This window comes from Petaurus breviceps, unplaced genomic scaffold (genome assembly GCF_028583685.1).
Source record: "Petaurus breviceps papuanus isolate PSGF00001 unplaced genomic scaffold, PetGlider_PUasm1.0 188, whole genome shotgun sequence".
Classification (NCBI taxonomy): Eukaryota; Metazoa; Chordata; class Mammalia; order Diprotodontia; family Petauridae; genus Petaurus; species Petaurus breviceps.
The window spans coordinates 13,594,231-13,615,300 of NW_027185804.1; the positions used below are offsets into that span (position 1 = coordinate 13,594,231).

The window sequence follows — 21,070 nt, forward strand, 5'->3', positions numbered from 1 at the left end:
ATAGATAGATAGATAGATAGATAGATAGATAGATAGATAGATAGATAGGCAGACATGTGGATGAATGGACAGATGGAGAGACAGATAGATGGATGGATGGATGGACAGACAGATGGATAGATGGATGGATGGATGGATGGATGGATGGATGGTGAATGGATGCATAACTGAATCAAGTCCAGTATTCAAGTCTAGCCTTTGACACATATTAGTTATATGACTCTTGACAAGTCAAATAACCTTTCAGTGTCCCAAGGAAATATCTAAGTTGTAGGACAGTTACAGATCCATTTTAGTATACAGAGATAACCTGACATAATGACTGAAGTGCTAGCTTCAGATAGGAAGGCCTAGGTTAGAGTTTTGCTTCTAATACCTATTGATTGTATGACTTTGAGCAAGACCATTAGTCTTTCAGTGCAATAGGCCATATCCTAAGAATATTAATTTCAGAGTAAGAATCAACTTACTTTTGTGAAGGGAATATCCTCATTGGAAATTCCCTGTACTAATGAAATTATAGATCTAATCTTAAGCATAAATATATTACATACGAAGTAATCACACCTTTCCAGTTTTACATTTCGTGCAAATCCTATGTATTTTTTTTGTTTTTTGGGTGAGTTAATGAGAGTGATTTGCCCAGGGTCACACAGCTAATGTGTCAAGTGTTTGAGGCCAGATTTGAAAGCAGGTCTTCCTGACTCCAGGACCGGTGCTCTACGCACTGTACCATCTTTCTGTTCCCAATTTCTATCTATTGTTAAGAGTATGAAGCCAATAAATGAATATAAAATGAATGATAAATTTTATGGTATGCCAAGGTTTTCACTTTTCTCCCTACTATTGTAACACTTTACCCGTCTTCCTTCCTACCCCACCAAAGAAGTAAAAACTATTCCAGCACAGGCTTAAGTTCTAAGTAGACTTATCAGCTGCCAACTAGCAATTAACAAAGACTATTTTGAAGATGTATGCATATAAATGATTGATTATTAAGAAAATGAAATTTAAAATTTTCAGAGAATGGTGTCTTTTCCATTTCAACAGCTACTTTGCTTCTAATATAAATTATTAACAATCTTGATATCCCTGCATATACTATTTATATAAGCTGCCTTAGTTAACCTACTTGATATGAAACCTGATAGAATTCAAGATTAAATATTTTTGATATACATAAATAAGGGAAATGAGAAACACACTGACTAGCAGAATGCTCACAGCATGCATACTGATGTGATATCTCAATCATAGAATTTCTTTCTCTGAAAGGATTTCTCCTCCACAGTATATTTCAACCACAAATGAACAGTTATTAAATAATTCATTTCTATCTCTGACTTCATATCTTTTAGTCCCTCATTCCTTATACCGAAAAGATCAAACAAATCCACCAAAGTAAAAAAAAATATTTTTTAACGTAAACAAATGTGTTTTGCAGTTAAATTTTTAATGGTTTGCATTATTTAAACTTCCGTGCTTTCTAGAGAAGGTAGCAATCCCTCAAGACAAAGAAACAGAGTTAAACAAAACAACTGATAATGTGATGTCTAAATATATGCTGCATTCTGCCTCTGTGTCCCCCAAGAATATATCATCCAGATTGACAGTCTTTCTCCACTGAGAACATAGCTGTGACCTTTTATTGCATGAACAGAAAACCTTTTCAATCTAAACTAGTGAAAAAGGGGGAAGGGAATTGAACACATTTTAAAAATGCAAGAATTATGCCATTTTATTGCTTGATGGTGGCAAAATTGGAGTATATCCACATTTAAACAAAAATATGTGTAACATATACAATTATGTTTATATATGTGTGTATATGCATATATATATATATATACACATTTGTGTATACATATACATACTTCAGGACTAGGCACCACTGTTATCTCTTGGAAGGAAAAGAAGGCCTAGGTACCTGAAAAGGGAAGGTGGAGATGAAACTGGATGTTTATATAATTGTAAAGTTCCAACTTTTTGCTGTACAAATGTGTTTACACACAATCAACGGTTGTACTCTGTCTAGGATCAATGAATAAAAATAGTATGCATATGTTAACCTAATTGTTCGTTGATGTACCAGATATAGCCAATTTCTCTCCTTAGAAGACTTTGGAAATACCAAAAATATTAAAAAAAAAAACCTCAGTAATTAGTCTTGGGAACAATCGAGTAGATTCTAGCACATCTTGCCAGGGTTAACAAATACCTTTGTGATATACTTGCCCTTGCTAATGAGGATAGCAGCCATCAGTTAAATGGATAAATCAGTAGTTTGAGAACAGTTTCTTTTTGTGTGCACTCCATGGATTTATTTATAACTGTATATATACAGTTAGAAGTACTTGACTCAAGAATGTTTCATCTATTCAATGTTCATTAGTTGGGAGAAATTAAACCTGAGAAGTCTCTACTCACATTACTCATTATTATTTGATAGATATTTCAATAGGTTGTTTTTTTTTTCTAAAATCACTTATGAACCTAATCCAAGGATTTTTTAAAGATGGATTGAATATTTTTGTGCACTTTTGTGTCTGTTAGATGTTGTTTCTAATGGCCATTAACTATATCCCTTGTAATTATCTCTAGGCTTGTCCTAAGTATGATAATATTAGTATTTCCTGGTGGAAACGAATAACATGGTTGGGACTTCCTAAGAACACCATGGGTACTTTTTGGGGAATGATATATATATATATATATATATATATATATATATATATATATATATAAATTGTGTTCAGGCCTCATCACCTCTAAGCGCACAGTGGGTATCTAGCACCCCACAGTGGGTCTGCAAACAGAATGATTGAACAGTCTGGCACTAATGACACTCTAATGACAACAAGAGGTTAAATCTGTGTATTCATGCACAACTCTGAAATTCATTTTTGTTGTAAAAGTTCCTCTTCTTTGTTTTGCCTTTCCAGTTCTCCACAAGCAACCTAGAGAAGTGTGCCTGTGTTTGCTAGAGCTGGGTCGAATTGCAGCCAGGTAGGTCTTGTCCATAAAAGAGTAAAGATAGATTTTTTATTGTTATCATTGCTAGCATTTACATAGCGCTTTAAGGTCTGCAAAGCACTTCACATGTTATCTCATTTCATTCTTGGACTATTATTTACAGATGAGGAAACTGAGGTCATTAGTGGTTAAATTACTTGCACAGGATCATACAGCTAGCAAGTATCTGAGGCTAGATTTGAACTCAGCTCTTCCTGGGGCCCAGTGCTCTATCCATGACATCACCTAGCAACTGGATAGTAGAGATGCATCACAACAGCTTGAAGGAAGGCAGTCAATGTCATATTTTCTACTCACCCATCAGACATGTCGGCAAGGTCACGAACAGGTAGCCTGGCTAAGTAAATTATCTGGGGTATCCCACTTTGCCCCACAACTGAATTTCACATTTCACATTTTCTTCCATTATCTTTCTTTGATCCTCTTGTAATTTTTCCATATCCAGTGAATAAATCTATAGGGCAGATTAGTGGTATAGCATTTAAGCACTGAGCTTAGAGTTAGGAAGACTAGAGTTCAAGCCCTGTCTCAAACTATTATTAGCCCTTTAACTCTGGGCAAATCACTTAACCTTTCAGCCTCATTTTCTTCATCTGTAACCTAGAGATTATAACAGCACCTACCACATGTGGTTGTTGTGAGAACGAAGGCAGATAATATGTAAAGCACTGTGCAGACCTTAAAGTGTTTTATAAATGCTAGTTATTATTAATATTACTATTTTTAAGTTTCAATAGCTCTTGCCCCTTTATTTTCCCCTCATTCTTCTCTAATTCTTCCTTCTTTCCTTTCATGCTACCTTTTGTCTTCTTCTCTTTCTACTTTTTTTTGTTCCCCTTCAGCCCATTCAGAGAGAATGAGAGAGGGAGAAGAAGAAATGGCTCATTGATTTGTACTCAAAGACTTTCCCATATGGTAATACTAGAACTGGAGTGTGTCAGAATCTTTGCTCTCCTGGCACAGCTATTGAGAACCCAGCATGGCCTTTACCCTGCAATAACACTTTTGAATTCATATTTTTGTTTTTTAGTTACTTCATCTATGCCCAATTCAGTCAGTGACCCTATTCGAGGTTTTCTTGACAGAGATACTGGAGTGGTTTGCCATCTCCTTCTCCAGCTCATTTTACAAATGAGGAAACTGAGGCAAACAGGGTAAAGTGACTTGCCCAAGGTCACACAACTTGTCAGTGTCTGAGGCTGGATTTGAACTCAGATGTTCCTAACTCTCAGACTGGTGTTCTATTTGTGGGAATACCTACCGTGTTTCCCCGATAATAAGACCTATTCCGAAAATAAGCCCTCCCCTTACGGTGTAAGATTCCTCTAAAATAAGCCCTCCCCCGAAAATAAGCCCTATTGAGATTGCTACTGTAGTGAGCGCTACACGCTACATTATGGTACCCTCTGTATGCACCACCTCCCCCCCGTGAAACGCACGCCGTGCTCCGAGCTGCATCCAATCAGAGCTGCAGCAGTGAGTGCGTCATCCTGTTCTTCCCCAGTGATTTGCTTATTGAATAAAGGTACATTTTTTGGTTCACATTTACCTGTTTATTAAAATTGCTGTCAATGTTCATTAAAATAAGCCCTCCCCTGAAAATAAGCCCTCTGGTGTTTTTCTGTCCAAAAAAAATAATAAGACAGTGTCTTATTATTGGGGAAACATGGTAGCTATCTCTAGGATTCATTAGAGGCAGGGAATAGGAGAAAGAGGCTAATTCTTTTTGAAATCATTTATCAACCTTAATGTTAAAACTAAATAAAGCCATCATGTTTGGGAAAGGGAATGGAAATGCTAATATTCCAACAAATTTGTCTTTTCTTTATTTAAATATATAGTACTTTGATATGTTGTCTCACCAATGATGGTATTCCCTCTAACAACAGAGATTACAACCTATGCCTACCTGTCCTGATGCAGTTCTTAGCCATGTTCCTCACATATCCACCAAACCATGAAACAAGAGATGTATCAGGGGTAGGGAAATCAGAGATTTTACCCAGGGTCTAGAAATATAAATAGTAAAAAAGTAATACATTCATTCCTTCAGCACTTTAGCAACACCAACTTACTAACCAGAAGCCTAGTACCTAGTTAGGAAGAATACTTAGTTAAATATGACTAATATGGAAATATATTTTGCATGATTTCATATGTGTAATTTTTATTGTATTGCTTTCTTTCTCAATGGTTAGGCAGGGTAGAAGGTGAGAAACTGCAACTAAAATCATTTTAAAATAAATTTTAAAACTTTTAAAAATAATAATTAAAGTAAGAACCTATCGAATTCAAGTACATTGTAAAAATATCCAACCATGGGATGTAACTTCTGGTATCATTTTGACATTATGAATTACTAAGTTTGAGGATGAATTTTATGCTTCTTTACCTCTCTAGAAGAAACATGTAATACCATATATTTTATGACTTTTTACAGTCAAAAAGTGCTTTTCATACATTATCTAATTTTATTCTTATAACCACCTTGGGAAATTGGTAATGGTTATATAATTATCCTCATTGTACAGATGAAGAGAGTGACATTTGACTTGTTAAAGTTCATACACTGAGTAAATGGTGAAGCCAAAAGTGGAAACTACATTTTTTTACTCCAAGTTGGTTTATTTTTCCTGTGTCATGCTGCCTTCTATTCAATATTTGCTTTTTTTACAAGATGAAAAATAACACACATGCACTCACATCAGTTTCTCTTATATAGCCATAAAACTCCCTCCCTCTCTCTCAAATAAACCATGTGTATTTTATTTGCACATTATAGTATGTTGAACAGTTTCAGTAAGTTTCTGGGCTTCTGTTTAATTTTTTCTAAGAAATAGGAGGGGCCATTCTCAGAAACCTATTAGAGCATAACCCTTCAGACACATTCTTTCCTTAGCTCTTCAATTTGTCTTATAAAGACAGAATAAAAGCAGAAACTACCTTGATATAGTCCATCCTATTTGTCCACTGTCAGAATCTGTGCCACCATGATTTTTTTGTGTGGGTTCAGCCTTTTGGACATTTAAAAAAAATCTCATATCTGTCTAAGAAAGACTGGTGCATCCAGGGGAATATTTAATAGCTCATAATGGAAATCTTGAGAAAAGTAGAATTCAGAATTGGTCTAGACTATGGAAAGTAATAGAAATAAAGAGGCCGAAAATTTTAAAGCAGGGGGAAAGGCCAATTTGATGACTAAGAAGTTGACTTGTAGGTGTAAGCCCCCATCCAAGCAGTGAAGAATAATTTACAACCTGCTGGCATCCCTAGACAGAGAGGCAATAAATGAATGGTATATAACTTCATTAGACAGGCTGTGCCCTTGCATGCCAATACTAGCACAAAGCTTGTATTTTAGGTTTTAGATTTCTTTCTACTCATTCACTTACTGTGAGCATGGGCTTGGATTATTCTCAATTTATCTAGATAATGTACTATTAAGTGCAAGGATCAGGACTTCCCATGGTCCACTTTATTACTTTTGTGCTTAGATTTTGAACTATTTATATTTTTATGGACAATGCATTTTCATTTTGCAGAAAATGTTAAGATTCTGATTCTGTCATTTTCTCATTCTATTGTTAAAAAAGCTATTATAGTTTATTTTTTGGTGACAAATATATTCCTTTAAAAGTAATGAGTAAGTCACATTTCAAAATGGAATTATAATATTCCTTTGACTTAATTTATATTTTCAGATGTTTATATTTTTATGAGTGATTGTCAATTATCAGTGAATTTTATCACTTTAGATTACCATAGTCTCTCAATCAAGTAGTTAATATAAAGAAAGAAATACTTGAATGAAGTAAAATTTTAAAAGCTGAAGGGCTTAAACAGTTATGTAGCCTGAAACCCTCCACCTTATTCCTCTTCCTTTCCCCCCCTACGACTTTGGAGAGGTTAAAACACTTACCCAAGATACAGTTTGTGTAACAACCAGCACTAGGGCCCAGATTTTCTGTACTCTCAGTTCAGTATGTTTTTCATTATGCTATTCTTCTGGGGAGTTCAATTTAAAGGAACTCTGCAAATGCTATCAGGTACCATCATAGCTTAACTTTGTTTAAATGTTTTTTTTTCCTTTTCAGTAAAAAAGAGGATTCAAAGAGGGTGGGGTTAAGAGTTAAAGGCTCTGAAATAATTTTTTTTTAAAAGAAAATATGGTAGATCTTTGTTCAAAAGGAAGGATTGCCTTATAATATGAATAAACACCTTGTAGTTTTGAAAATAAGGGCTTTTGTGAAAAGGGGTTTAATTTAGAAAAAAAATTATAACATACTGCCATGAACATGAATGCAGATATTCTTAACCTGGCATTTACAGAATTCAGGGTTATATATCAGGGGGTCCACTAATTTGTGTTGAAAAAACTATATCTATATTATAATATAATTGGTTTCCTTTGCAGTTCTATGTACTTTATTTTGTGCATTTAAAACATTTTTCTGAGAAAGGGTCTGTAGAATTCTCCAGATTGCCATTAGAGTCTATGACATACAAAAGAATCAAGAATTCCTATATTAATTCTTAAAATTATCTGAGAACATATTTATATTATTTTATTTTTCTTTGTATAAATTATTTTCTACCATAGTTATGCAATTGTATTATCTACTGCAAATAGAAAAGACAATTGGCTCCAAATTTCAATTTATTATACTTCATAGATATATACTTAATAATTTTTAATATTTTCAAATAAAAAACAATTAGCAAATTCACAGACTAGAATTCTATTGCACAAATTGTTTTCCAAAGTTTAAGAATGAGAGACTGTCATATTCAGAAATGTTATTGTCAACTGATGAAAATGCTTGAATTTTACATATCTTGTCTCATAAATGTGCTAATCTCAGTTAATACTTTACTACACTTTATATTAAGACATAAACTCTTATTAAAATTAACCCATAATGACCCCAAATAATAAACAGCATTTGATTTGTGCACTTGTTAATTATTTTTCTTAGCTGCCACTATTTGTCTGTATTCTAAAATGTATAAAATTTAAATATATAAATTATATATGCATATAAAATTTATAAGGCATTTTTTGATATATGTAGAATTTTATATAATACTTTTTGTATATCACTTAATCCAAGTATTCACTATTAATTTTAGAAGTAATTTCTGAGTTTATTCAAAAGTATTTCTATCTAACATGGGAGATTATCTGTTTTATACAGGTAGTATTTTCTTATGAAAACTTATAAAATCTTATCTATCATTCATATAGATGCTTAGTTGTACACATATGTATGTTTATTTAGACATATGTCTTCATATACGAAGCATACACATGTTCTTGTGTACACATACACATGTGTATTGCACATGCACATGTATATATGCATATACACATGTGTGTGTTATACTCACCTGTCATTTAAGCTACAATTCTATTTCTACCACTACCTAATGAACATTTCCATTGGAATAGACTCAGCATGTCCCAAACTGCGCTTACAAAGAACTCATTATATTCCTCCCATAAATAGTTTCCTCCTTCTCTGACCTTTCTGTCAGTGACATCAGTCTTTCTACAATCTCCAGATTCAACATCTTGGAATCATGCTCACCTTCTGTCATTACTTAAATTCTTGTGTTTGACCAGTCACACAATCTTCTTGACTTTCCTTTCAAACTCCTTGTTGGTTTCATTTTTATCTTTCTATTCCCAACCCTTAGGATATATCAAATGATAAGCAAATATACATTGAACTGAGTTAGAGAAACATTATGGGTTCCAGAGAAGAAACAGTAGTAATATGAAGGTGCATGAAATTCAGACTGTCAGGATGAATGTGAAGAGGGAGACATCATAGTTCTCAAAGTCATCATTTCTGCACTAACTTAAGAATAAAAAAAGAGATCACTTACTCTTTTTCTCCAATAGGATGTACATCATATGGTCTGTGGGCCCTGGGTAATTCACTCAACCTCTCAGTAACTTAAGTACCTCTCTAAACTTGTATGTAGAAGGGGAGTTGTAGATCTAAACCATTTGAGAGAGTTTTCACCCTAGGATTTCCTCATACTAATGAAATCACAAGTTTGGACAATTTTTTTAAAATGTTGAATATTTTTCTTTTGTATTTTTCATATTGCTTAATGGAGTGAGGTCTTGATGATTTCTTGCTTTCTTTTAAACTAAGGTATGGTGTGGAACCTCCAGGTTTAATAAAGCTGGAAAAAGAGATTGAACAGGAAGAAACACTTTCAGCCCCTTCTCCTTCTCCTTCTCCTTCCTCAACAAAGTCTTCTGGAAAAAAGAGCACAGGAAACTTATTGGATGATGCTGTAAGTAAAGCCAGTCAAACTTCTAACTAAGTGCCTACTGATTCTGGCAACTATATACTTAGTCATAGTTGATATTTATAGTTGTGTGGTCCTGGGTTAGTCATATAGCCAATTTGTGCCTCAGTTTCCTTGTTTATAAAATGAGATAATGGGTCTCAATGATCTTTAAGATTCCTTATAGCTCTAAATCAGTGATTCTAATACTTATGATTATAGGCTTGCAAAACATTTCAAATACATGATATAACCTGAATGTTATTACAACCTCATGAAATATGTATGAGAATTATAACTCCCATTTTATAGGTAAGGATACTGAGGTCCAGAAATGTTGTGGCTTTCCCCACAGCACCATACTTAACAAAAGATTAGAATTTGAATTTGAATGGATGTCCCTCATAATTTCAAGCCCAACACTTCTTTGACGATGCCTGACTTATCTCAATTACATATGCATATATATTGCATATGTATAAGCATACATATATATTACACCTAGATATGTATATCTCATTCCATGTAATTGAATATGCCTAACACTTTGACCTGTGACCCAAATTTCGTTGAAATCTATGGAAATGAATAAAGAGGTCCCTTTGTAGTGACCTCTGTGGATTCCCATTTTGTTTGACAATGTAGACCAGATCATAAATTTAATTTAGACTACCAACTGAACATCATTAATAATCTTTTTTAAAAACGCATATGCCTATTTGGATATGGGAGTATAGCCAGACATATATACACATGTATATATGTGTTGTACATTTTAAACATTTAGCTTGTCTGTATTGTTTATTTCCAGCAACAGCTCTGTAAGGGGATCATGATTCCCTTTTCCATGGACAGAAAAACATGATGCATGAAAGCAAAGAAAGTTAAGAGTGAAGAGAAAATAAAAATGCAGTGTTATCCCTGCATTACACAATGCCTTGATCCCATTGCAGACTTAGTTTAATATATAACTAATTTATAATTTTATAAATTACAATCTATAATTTTTCTGAGTGACAGCTGCAGATTAGACAACTTGGGAGTATTTTTGAAATATATACTTTTTATTCCTGTTTAAACTTTATATTCTGCATTGTTCTTTGCCATATTTATTTTGTATGCCATCAGTAATCTTGTGTTCTGCTGTATCCTTGTCCATGGATATGACCATGGATTCTTAAAGATTAAGCTAGAAGTATACAAGCTTTCGCAACCCCTTCCAGGTTGGAAAGGCTTCACATATATGCATAGGGATGCATCCTGTGCTTGTCATCCATGGGCCAGGCAAGTCAAATTTGGAAAGTTTTCACACTTTGTCTTTATGTCTACTGCCTGGCACTTAATAAGTGTTTAATGGATGTTTATTGAATTATTATTAGTGGTAATAGCCAACACCTATATAAATAACACTTGCAAAATACTTCACAACTATTATCTCATTTGATTCTCACGACAACTCTATAAGGTAGGGGCTATTATTATCATCCCCATTTTATAGATGAAGAAAGTGAGGTAGAAGCTAAATGCCTTAGCCAGGGTTACATGAATACAAGTGAAGCTTCTGAGGTAAGATTTGAACTCGGATCTTCTTTACTTCAGGATCTAATTTTCATTTGAGTGGACATGAAATGTAGTTGCTTCTAAAGATTGTAGGGAATATTGACTCCAAGAGATTTTAATTAAATATGCTTTATCATTTCAGATCTACTTTAAACTCATGGGGAAAGTTATTGGTAATTTGATGGCAGCCATTATATTGTCTATACAGGGAAGAAGAATCTAGACAAGATATGTTGGCCATAGCCAGAGTCTTCTTTCTATGGATGCTAAGGTTACCCAGGACTAGAAAGAGAGAATAAAAGGGATGCTTGCCTGCTAAGATTAGACCACACATAAACTCAAAAGAAAGCATGCCAAACCACCTCCTTCCCTCATATGACAGCCCATTCTTTGTTACCTCTTCCGAGTTCTTCTTTGTAAAAAAATGTCATTATAGATCATTGACTGGCTATCAATATGTCATCTCACAGAGAATAGTAATGCATCCCAGATTGTGCCCTGGTCAATCATCTTTGTGTACCTTGACTAAGCATAAAATATCAAAATGTCCCAAGGACCAGGGCAATCCAACTGATGTATTAGTTGTTTTAGGATATTTCCACTTCATCTTTTGACATCTTTCAGCTAAGATTGGTAGATTAGTTGAGGTTATTATAGAGGGAACTATTGCTCAGTCATATGTTGGATTAGGTGACCCCTGAGGTCCCTTTGAACTCTAAGCCTCTGTGATTCAGTGATCTTAAAAATATCCACAATTGATTAACAGGACCATGAATGAAAGAGGTGAATGACTCTAAAATTCATCTCTACTTATTGGGGGCAGGAGGTGGAAATAAAAAGGAATGTTCTTCCAAATATGAGGCAGTAACATCTTCATATAAAGGGCAGAATGTCTCTTTTTCCTTTTCTTAATTATATGACTGTGGCTAGATAAAGTACAGTGTGGGATCCTAGTGATTTTAGTTGGTCTTGATAACTCAAACACCTGTCTGCCCTGCCCACCCCCAAATCACATAGATCAAAGATGTCTTTCAAATAGTAATGCATGTCTCTGCTTTGCTTTGGTGTTATATGAAAATATGTTTAATTGGGGCTTCTTGAGGATATTGGAGAAAGCAGAAGAGAGTTAAAAGGATAATACTTAAGGACTTCAAAATTTTATAATTTCATTAATGTAAATTACAACTACTCCATATCTTAAAAGATGGAATATATCTATATCTATATCTAGCTATAGATATAGCTATACACATATGTGTGTGTCTATATCTATCTATCTATAGAGAGATAGCTAGATATAGAAATACATATGGATATATGTCTCTCCTTATGAAAAAAAGTGGTAATGAACATCTCCAATATTATTCAGGGTACTCTTTAGTCAAAACAAAACAAAATTTAGCATTTATATAGCATTTACAATTTTACAAAGTGTTTTACATCTATTATGTGATTGATTCTCACAACAATCCAGAGAAGGATGAGTATATGAGGGAACAGTGAGGCAAGTTGAGAGGGAGCCAAGAAAGGGCAATATCTTAGAAAAAGCTTTAGCACTAAAAATCAGAGGTGAAAGGGATTCAGAGGCCCATAGTCAACTTTGTAACAAAAAAAGCACTTCTTCTTTAATGTACCCAAGAAATGGTCATTTAGACTTTGCTTTAAGACTTCCAATGAGATAGAACCTACCACCTCCTAAAGTGCCCATTACACTCTGTGGTAGCTCACATTGTTAAGAAATTTTTCTGACATCAAGCCTAAATTTCTTTCTTTGAAACTTTTACTCACTGGTCCTACTTCTGCCCTCTGGGTCAAGAAAAATAATCATTCTTTCATTGATAGTCCTCCCTAAAAAGGATTTTCTTGTTGATGCCTATCACCACCACCCTCAAGTCTTCTCTTTTCCAGAAGAAACATGTCATTGATTCCTTTAACAATTCCCTGTATGGCAGGAACTCAAGGCCCTTCTCTCACCTGGTCACGTCTTTCTGTTCACCTTTCAGCTTATCAGAGTCCTTGCTAAAATGTGGCATCCAGAACCAAACTCAATACTCCAGATGGGGCCTGACCAGGGCAGAGTACAGCAGCATGTTTGGCTTTGTATTCTTGGATGCTAGGCCTCTCTTCATGCAGACCAAGATCATATTAGCTTTCTTGGCTGCCATATCACACCATTGACTCCATTCAGGAGAAGTGGAATGAAACTAAAGATATCTAAAAAGGGCCTTGAAAGTCACTCAGTTGGCCCAACACTGTATGATGTTCCAGATTCTTTTATTTTTTTTAATGTTGAATTTCTAAAATCAAAGTCAGTCAAAATTATGGTCATTGTAATCAAAGTATAACAGTAGATGTTTCTGAGTTGTTCATCACCAAGGAGAAAACAGCATGCTGCTCTGTTCTAAAACTCTTGTGCTCAGCTTAAGTGAGGGCAGTCTGGTTGCTTGGTTATTGTCATTAATAATCAAAGAGGAACAAAATGACATCACTATGTTGGGGTTACACTAGCTCAAAAGACAAATGAGATGTGCACATTTAGATCTATCTTTGCTCCAAATGTTCATGTGGACTATTTTTGTCCAAGGTATAGGTGCCCTGAGCTTAGACTGGTCTGATAAGACACAGTTGGGCACACTCTTTGACCCTGACATAGTGTTATGGGAATGGGAATCTGAAGATCTTCCCTGCCCCTAGGCCCTTTGATAGGCTTAAATGACTCTTAGAATATTCCTTAATTTGAAAATATGCTCTGTCCCCTAATAGGCTGAATGTGGTCACATGGAGACTGTGGCGGGAGGCTTGTTTTTCAGGAATGCCCACACCTTGTTACTTTGTGATTGGGCAGTGGGTCAAGAGGATTGTGACATTCTCTGATCCAGGAGAAGGCTGTGTATACACCCTGATATGAGACTTTGCTTTGGGGCTCACTTCGAGCAGAGTTGTGTGATTTGACCAGACAAGACTCTGGGCAGTTGCTGAGCCTCCCAGCTTTGAAAACCCAGATGTTGGTGCTTCCCTCTCTGGTAACTAACTAGTTATGGATGTAATGGTCAGATGGTTGGAAGCCTGTCTGATGATCTGTTTCTCTGTATTTTTTTGTCTGCTTGTAACCTCTGCATTCTCTGAAATTTGGGGTGCTGACTTTTTCCCCTGACCTAGGTAAATGATATATGTTTGATTGATTAAAGTAACACTGTTAACCCATTTTGAGTTTCTTTCCTTTAGAAAAGCAGATCTAGGAACCTGTGTTGGAAGCTACCCTGGGTATGCTAGGGTGGTTGCTGCTACACATAGTGATGTCATTTTGGTCCTCTTTGAGAATTGATACCCAACCACATTGTGGTCAATGTGCAGTGTATATGTGGCTAAAGAAACCGATACAAGCTCAGAATATGAACATATGGAGTAGAGATGTCTCTAAAACCATTCATCTCAAGTTTCTTCTGAGCTACTACAATTCTTCTTTGGCACTCTAAGTGTTTAACAAATGAAATACTTCATTTAAGAAGCAGTGGTGATAGTTTTAAAACAAAAAGGAAGTCACATAAAAGTTACCAACACTTTAAGTGGGACTTACAGATGTCTCTTAGGAAAGGGAAACCATTCCTTTTGTGATGGCTACTCTACAAGATACCAGTTGGGAATGGAGATTCATGTGCCAATTTTTGATTAAAATTAGAATGCAAAATGGCCATAGATTGTCTGTAAGACCTGGTATTTGCTGAATGAAATTTATTAGGTCTTTAGACTTTGGTAAAATGAGCTGTATTATTTGCAAAAAGAACTAGATCTATGTTGAGATATCATGTTCAAGCAATTGTTCTGTTTTTTTTTAACAAATAGCATCCTGCCAGTATTAAAACAGCCAATGTCTCCTCATATTTCCTCCTTGGGCCCAGTAAGAGAATAACGAGATAAAAGAAATAGATGGCTCTTTTAGGTGGCCAGCTCAAAACACCTCCTTTAGTCTGGATATCAGTAGGGAAGGACAACAGGCATCTATCTAAGTGAATTTATTCACTAGCCCTGAAAATCATTATTCAGTCTTGATAGAATAGAGAGACAAGGCTGAATGCAAACCTTTACCTTCTCTTGAGAGCCAGTCAATGTGATGAATAAAGTTCTAAGAAAAGATTAGTATTCTTCCTCTACCTAAGCAACTTCCTCTGTTTGGGGTAATGATAGATGAAATAATTCAGGGTAATTTGGCAACCCTAGACATCCCCACTTCATCAGAAACCTGGCCTAGATGTTTGGCCAGTAGCCAGAAGGACACCTGCCAGAGCCCATGGTAGTAACCTAGCTCATCCCAACGTAATGTAAGAAGCACAAATTTCATTTATCAGGTATTTCCTTCCTAACAGCATATTTCCTTTGCCCACAGAATACTCTTGTTCATAGAATCACAGGATATCAAAGTTGGAAGGGACCTCAAAGGTCATCCAGTCCAACCCGTACCTGAACAGGAATCCTTTCTACAACATTCCTGACAAGTGGTCATCCAGCTTCCACTTGAAGAACTCACGATGGGCAACTTATTACCTCCTGGGGCAGTTTTTTCTACTTTTTTGGACAACTCTAAGTGCTTCCTTCTATGAAGCTGAAACATCATCTCCATACCTCCCTCCCTTACTACTAGTTATGCCTTCTGGGGCCAAGCAGACTCTGTCTAATCATTCTTCTATGCAACCATCCTTTACATATTTTGAAGACAGCTATTATGTTTACTATCTCCACACCCTTCTCCCCAGTCTTCTCTTCTCCAGGCTAGACATCCCAAGTTCTTTCAATTGTTAATGATGGTATGTAATTTCCAGCCTCCTCACTGTCCTAGTTGCCATCCTCTAGATATGCACCAACTTGTCAATGCCCTTCCAAAAATGTGCCCAAAACTGAACATAGAATATCATATATGAACCTATCAGAGCAGCATAGCAGAATTCTGCTGGAAAAGGCTTCAGTTATCTTCTAGTAAGCTGACTCCTTTATCTTGCTTTTACCTATGGGGGAAAAAAAAAACGAGGCGCAGAAGGTCAAAGTGGTTTTTCAAAGATATCATAGGTCATTAAATAGTGGAACCAAGATTCAAATCCCTTTCTTGAGACCTATGTTCTTGACTGCCATGTTATATTGTTGAATCATGATGAGCTTGCTGACTATGACAATCCCAAAGACGTTTTCAAATAAACAGCTGTTCAGCCATTTCTCCCCCTAGCTCCTTCTGTTTTATATTTGTGTTGTATAGGACTTCACTTAACTTTATCTCATTTCTTCTTATTGGATTTCACCTAAATAATCTTTCAAGGTTTGGTGGATCCTAATTTGTCCATATAACAATGATAGTCAATTTTTTATCCACTCTCTTTTACCTGCGAAAACATTTCTCTCTCTCTCAGATGAAGAGAGCTTCTAGTATTGAGAAACTATCTACCTGAAGGATTGTGTGATATGACTTCCCAAAGACAGATCCCTCAAGGAAATGCTCTCTGCCCTTGGTGATTTTAGACTGTAGATATTTCTTTGTATTCTCTAGGAACACTGCTATGTCTATCATGTGTCCTTTAGGATTGTCTTGGATCATTGTATTGCTTATAATAACTAAGTCATTCACAGTTATTCATCATACAATATTGCTGTTATTGTGTATGTTTTCCTGTTTCTGCTCACTTGACTTTGCATCAGTTCATGTATATCTTTCCAGGTTTTTCAGAAGTCATTCTGCTTAGAATTTCTTAGAGTATAATAATATTCAATCAAAATCACATACCATGTCTTGTTTAGTCATTCCCCAATTGATGGGCATGCCCTCAATTTCTGATTCTTAGCCACCACAAAAGAGCTGCTGTAAATGTCTTTGTACAAATAGGTCCTTTTCCTTTTTTTAAATCTTTTTGTGAATCAAACCTACCAGTGGTATTGCTGGATCAAAGAATATGCATTTTTATAGTGGGGCCACTGCTCTGAAAGAAAATTCTCTTCTTCATATTTTCATTCTTCATGTCTTCTTATTTCCCATAATATTGTTGTCAGATTCCTTATTTATGAATTCTTTAACTCCATTGACAGTAAAGCAGTCTGGTTCTTCTCAGCCCAGAACTCTCTGTCATTACTAGTTATGTCCAGTCATCTTCAGGCCAGATTTCCTTTACCATGACAACCTGCTCTGTGGCAATGACTAGCACACAACATAAAGCAGTCATGGCTCACACCTCAGTCATCCTTCGATGAACCAGTTTTCTCTTGGTCATGATCTTTATGGAGTTCTGCTCTTACTACTTTCAATACTAAAGAAAAGTTTTATAAGTAACTTAGGCTATGTGTTGGAGGATTCAGGAACAAGTGGTGGAGGTGACTGTTCCCAGGTTTGTCCTACCATTCTCCTTGTTAAAGAAAGTATCTGATCTTTCTTTACAGCCCATATTTGTGAAGACATTCAATCTTCTCCCTGCCCTTCCTTCCACCACAACTTCCACTTCTCATTTATGCACCCATTTCCTTCTTTCTTTTAATCCCCTATTGTTCTGCGATTGTCAGGGGTGCTTGTGGCTGAATTGGGGGTGTGGGTAGGGGGAGAACAGTGTCTGTGCTTAACTAATTTACACTACAGTGTTGGGAATTCCATGTGTCATTCCTCTATGAACTATTTTACATTAGAAGAGACCTTCATGAGAGGAGAAATTTATCAATCAAAAGAATAAATATTTATTTATAGAATTTCAGATGCTTGGTCACCTAGTTGGATCAAGATTTTTGGCCAGGGGATCAGACCATGCTTTTTTAGAATCCAGCTGATTACCGTTTGGATCAGGTAGATCCAAAAGTAGTATTAGAACTGCTTTCTCTTCAGAAATTGTTCAGGGAAGAATGTATGGGACACAGTGTGGTACATTTCCAAATCCAACCTATTTTGAAGCTTATTTTTTTAAGTTATGGGAGGTCCTATTTTCCCTTAATGCTCATTATTATTCAAACACCATATGTATGCATCATTTAGCATGTATATTGGCTTTGGCTTAAACTTGAAATCTAGTTTGAGGACATAATAGTTAAGATCACATGTTATGTAAATATATGTGTAGAATGTATGCCTTAATTACATAAAACATATAGGTAATGAATGATATATTCAGAAACAAGGTTGGGGAGCTAGAATGTCTTTGCATCATTATATGAACTCCTAGGTGATTCTAGGTACATCAGGAAAGGATCCTTGGAGGAAATACTAAAGTGCAAAGTATAATATTAATGTTTTCTAATTTTAAAACAACAATTGGCCTAACTATATCTTATTTTTCGAAACACTCAAATTTATCTTTGAGGAATTGCAGAGAGCAAAGTGAAGAAGATATATATCTCATTATGACATTAAAATTTTCATCACATTTGACTTAATCACCCAACAAACTTTACCTGGAAGGATGAACGAAACTTATAATCCTTAGACTACTGCATTTCATGATCATCATCATCTTTATCATTTTTTGCATCATTATCATTCAACATACTTCAGTTACATGTGTATTATACACACAACACTGTGCTAGGTACTTAGAAGATAAATAATATGCCCTATAATTGCAGAACTATGGTGGGTATAGAAAAAAGACAACTCTAGAAGGTAAGCATAGGAAAAGTATCAAGGGAAGAGTATATGAGTTCAGAGGATAGGAATGATCATAGCACTGATGTGTTTTTAGGATGACTTAGTGGAACAATAAGATGAACTGTGTTTTGAAAGGTAAGATAAATAGATTAAAGGGGAGGAAAGCATCCCCAGCACAGAGAAGTGGCAAGGACAAAGGCCCAGAAGAAGGAATGTGCGTGGCATACTGGGGAAATGATAAATAAATCCTTTTGGCTTCATCAGAGATTTCAGATAGAGAAGACATTTTTTGTTGAATTGAAATAGCAGGATTTCAAACTGCAGAGGAGGGGAGGTGTAAAATGGCAGAGATCCTGGAATGTTGAGCTTTTGAATGGTATTCTTGTGGTCAGTGGGGAGCCATTGTGGTTTTGGGATCAGGGGGAATGGCATGCTGAAAGTAATGTTTTAATAAGATATATATGGCATCAGTGTATGGAGCTGGGGTGGGGAAGACTGGAATCAAGGGGGGCCAGGGAAGGTTATATTGCAATATTTCAGAAATCATGTGATAAGAGTCTGATATTATAGTGTTGGCAGTGGGAGTGGAAAAGGAAGGATGAATGTAAAATAAATTATACTGGAAGAATGCCCTTGGACAAAACTGTACAAATGTTGCAGTTCTAAAGTGTATCTGTGCCTTTGTTAAGGTACCAATATATACCCTCAGGAAATATCATTAGATGCTAACACATATATTTAGAGCTAAATATGTTCTGTATTTACAGAAATTCTGGTACAGAGTGACTATTATTGGACAAATGGAGGGTTGCACATAAATTTGAAAGTACTATATACATGTTAGTTATTCTTAGTAACAAAATGAATCATCTAAATCCCAGGAGTTCTTCAGGAGAGACAATAATGGCTTGCTCTTATGTTGCAGGTGAAACACATTTCAGAAGATCCTCCTTGCAAATGCCCAAACAAGTTCTGTGTGGAGCGTCTCTCACAAGGAAGATACAGAGTTGGAGAAAAGATCCTTTTCATTAGGGTAAAAAAAGTTTTAATTTTCTCTCAGTTGTTCATTCTACTTGGGAATATTGGGTACTTGGGAGGGGAGGAAGGGGGTAGGGTACCAACTGTTCTCTTTTACCTTTTCTAAGCATACACACACACATATGTGTATACATATACACATATTAGAGCAGAGTGTAAACAAAAAACAGAATGGAAACTAAAGCCAGGAGATATCCTTTGATGGTTTTTAAATTAAATATAAAATGAAATCAAACTCCTCTTAAAAACAAAAATGTAGTCATGGGATTCTCTCTGTATCTTACACATCTCAGGTTCAGGCTTCAGTCAAGTTCAAGCTCTCAATTCCTAGTCTGATTTTTTTGTTTAAATTATTTTTTTTCTAGATTGTCTGAGCAAATGTCCATCAGTTTGGGAGTACATAATGCAGATAGTGATAAAATGAAAGGATTTTTCATTTCTTAGATAACTTCCCAGATCAGAAGCTTTCAGCATTGATTGTGTAATTAATGTTTTAGACCTGCCATTGAAATAAGTTGATGATCTTAGTTCATTTCTGAAATTGACATTTTGCCTAAGAAGCCTTGGCAAAAAAGACTAGTCATTCCGGGATTTATTCTAAATGAATATGTTTCCTATTTTAAGAAGTGGTTCATTAAATTCAGGTTTCCAAATCTCCTCTTCATTTCTTCTGTGATTGGTTTTGCAGATAATCATGACTTTGGTTTCTTAAAATAGTCTTTTGCCTTTTCCTAAGACTGGATTCATTTTTTTAAAGAAAGGAAATTATATTTCACTTTTATTCCTAGAACATCTGCTGTTAATATAATGGATTTTTTATGTTGTCGCTTAAACTTTAGGCAATGCCAAAAAAAGTGAGTTTACAGGATTTTTTTTTCTTTCATGCTTATTTGGTCATCTTAAAATATTCATCCTGTTATTAGTAATTGAATTATGGAATCATGTAATTTTAGAGTTGGAAGAAACCTCAATGGCCCTTTACCTGAGAAAGAATATCCTTTACTGCAAACCTGACAAATGGTCAATCAGTCTTTACATGGAGATTTCTAGTGTTAGGGAAAACACTGCCTCTTCCTATTCCATTTAGTGATCGGAATGATTGCAAATAAATTTTTTCTTTTTGTCAAGCCAACTTGCCACTTTGAAATGTTCATACATTATTCCTCCTTCTCCCTTTTGAACCAAGCAGAACAAATCTTTTGATCTTCTTGTCAGCTTTCAGATACTTAAACACATCTCCTCATTTCTTCTCTAGACTAAAGATGCCTAATTCTTGTAACCGATTCTTGCAATCCTCTTGTGATTCAAACCCAAGACCCTTTACCATTCTGGTTGCCCTTTCCTGGACAATGTCTAATTTATCAATGTGTTTCCTATAATGTGGTGCTGATAACTGTGAACTGAGAACTCCTTACTATAGATGTGGCCAAACCAGGGATTATCATTTCCTTATTCCTAATGTTTGTCTTCCCTCCTTCCCTCCCTCCTTTCTCTCTCTCTCTCTCTCTCTCTCTCTCTCTCTCTCTCTCTCTC

The 21,070-nt window shown here is 35.5% G+C and overlaps 1 protein-coding gene across 4 annotated transcripts in view; it reads left to right on the forward strand.

Annotated features, from left to right (window-relative positions):
* GAS2 (growth arrest specific 2) overlaps nt 1-21,070 on the forward strand; it is a 152,786-nt gene that overhangs the window by 75,168 nt on the left and 56,548 nt on the right. For all 4 annotated transcript variants that reach the window (XM_069091304.1, XM_069091303.1, XM_069091306.1 and 1 more), the window contains exons 5-7: nt 2,943-3,006; nt 9,198-9,342; nt 19,425-19,532. In XM_069091304.1, the coding sequence (XP_068947405.1) occupies nt 2,943-3,006; nt 9,198-9,342; nt 19,425-19,532 (317 nt within the window). The remainder of the gene's footprint in view (nt 1-2,942; nt 3,007-9,197; nt 9,343-19,424; nt 19,533-21,070) is intronic.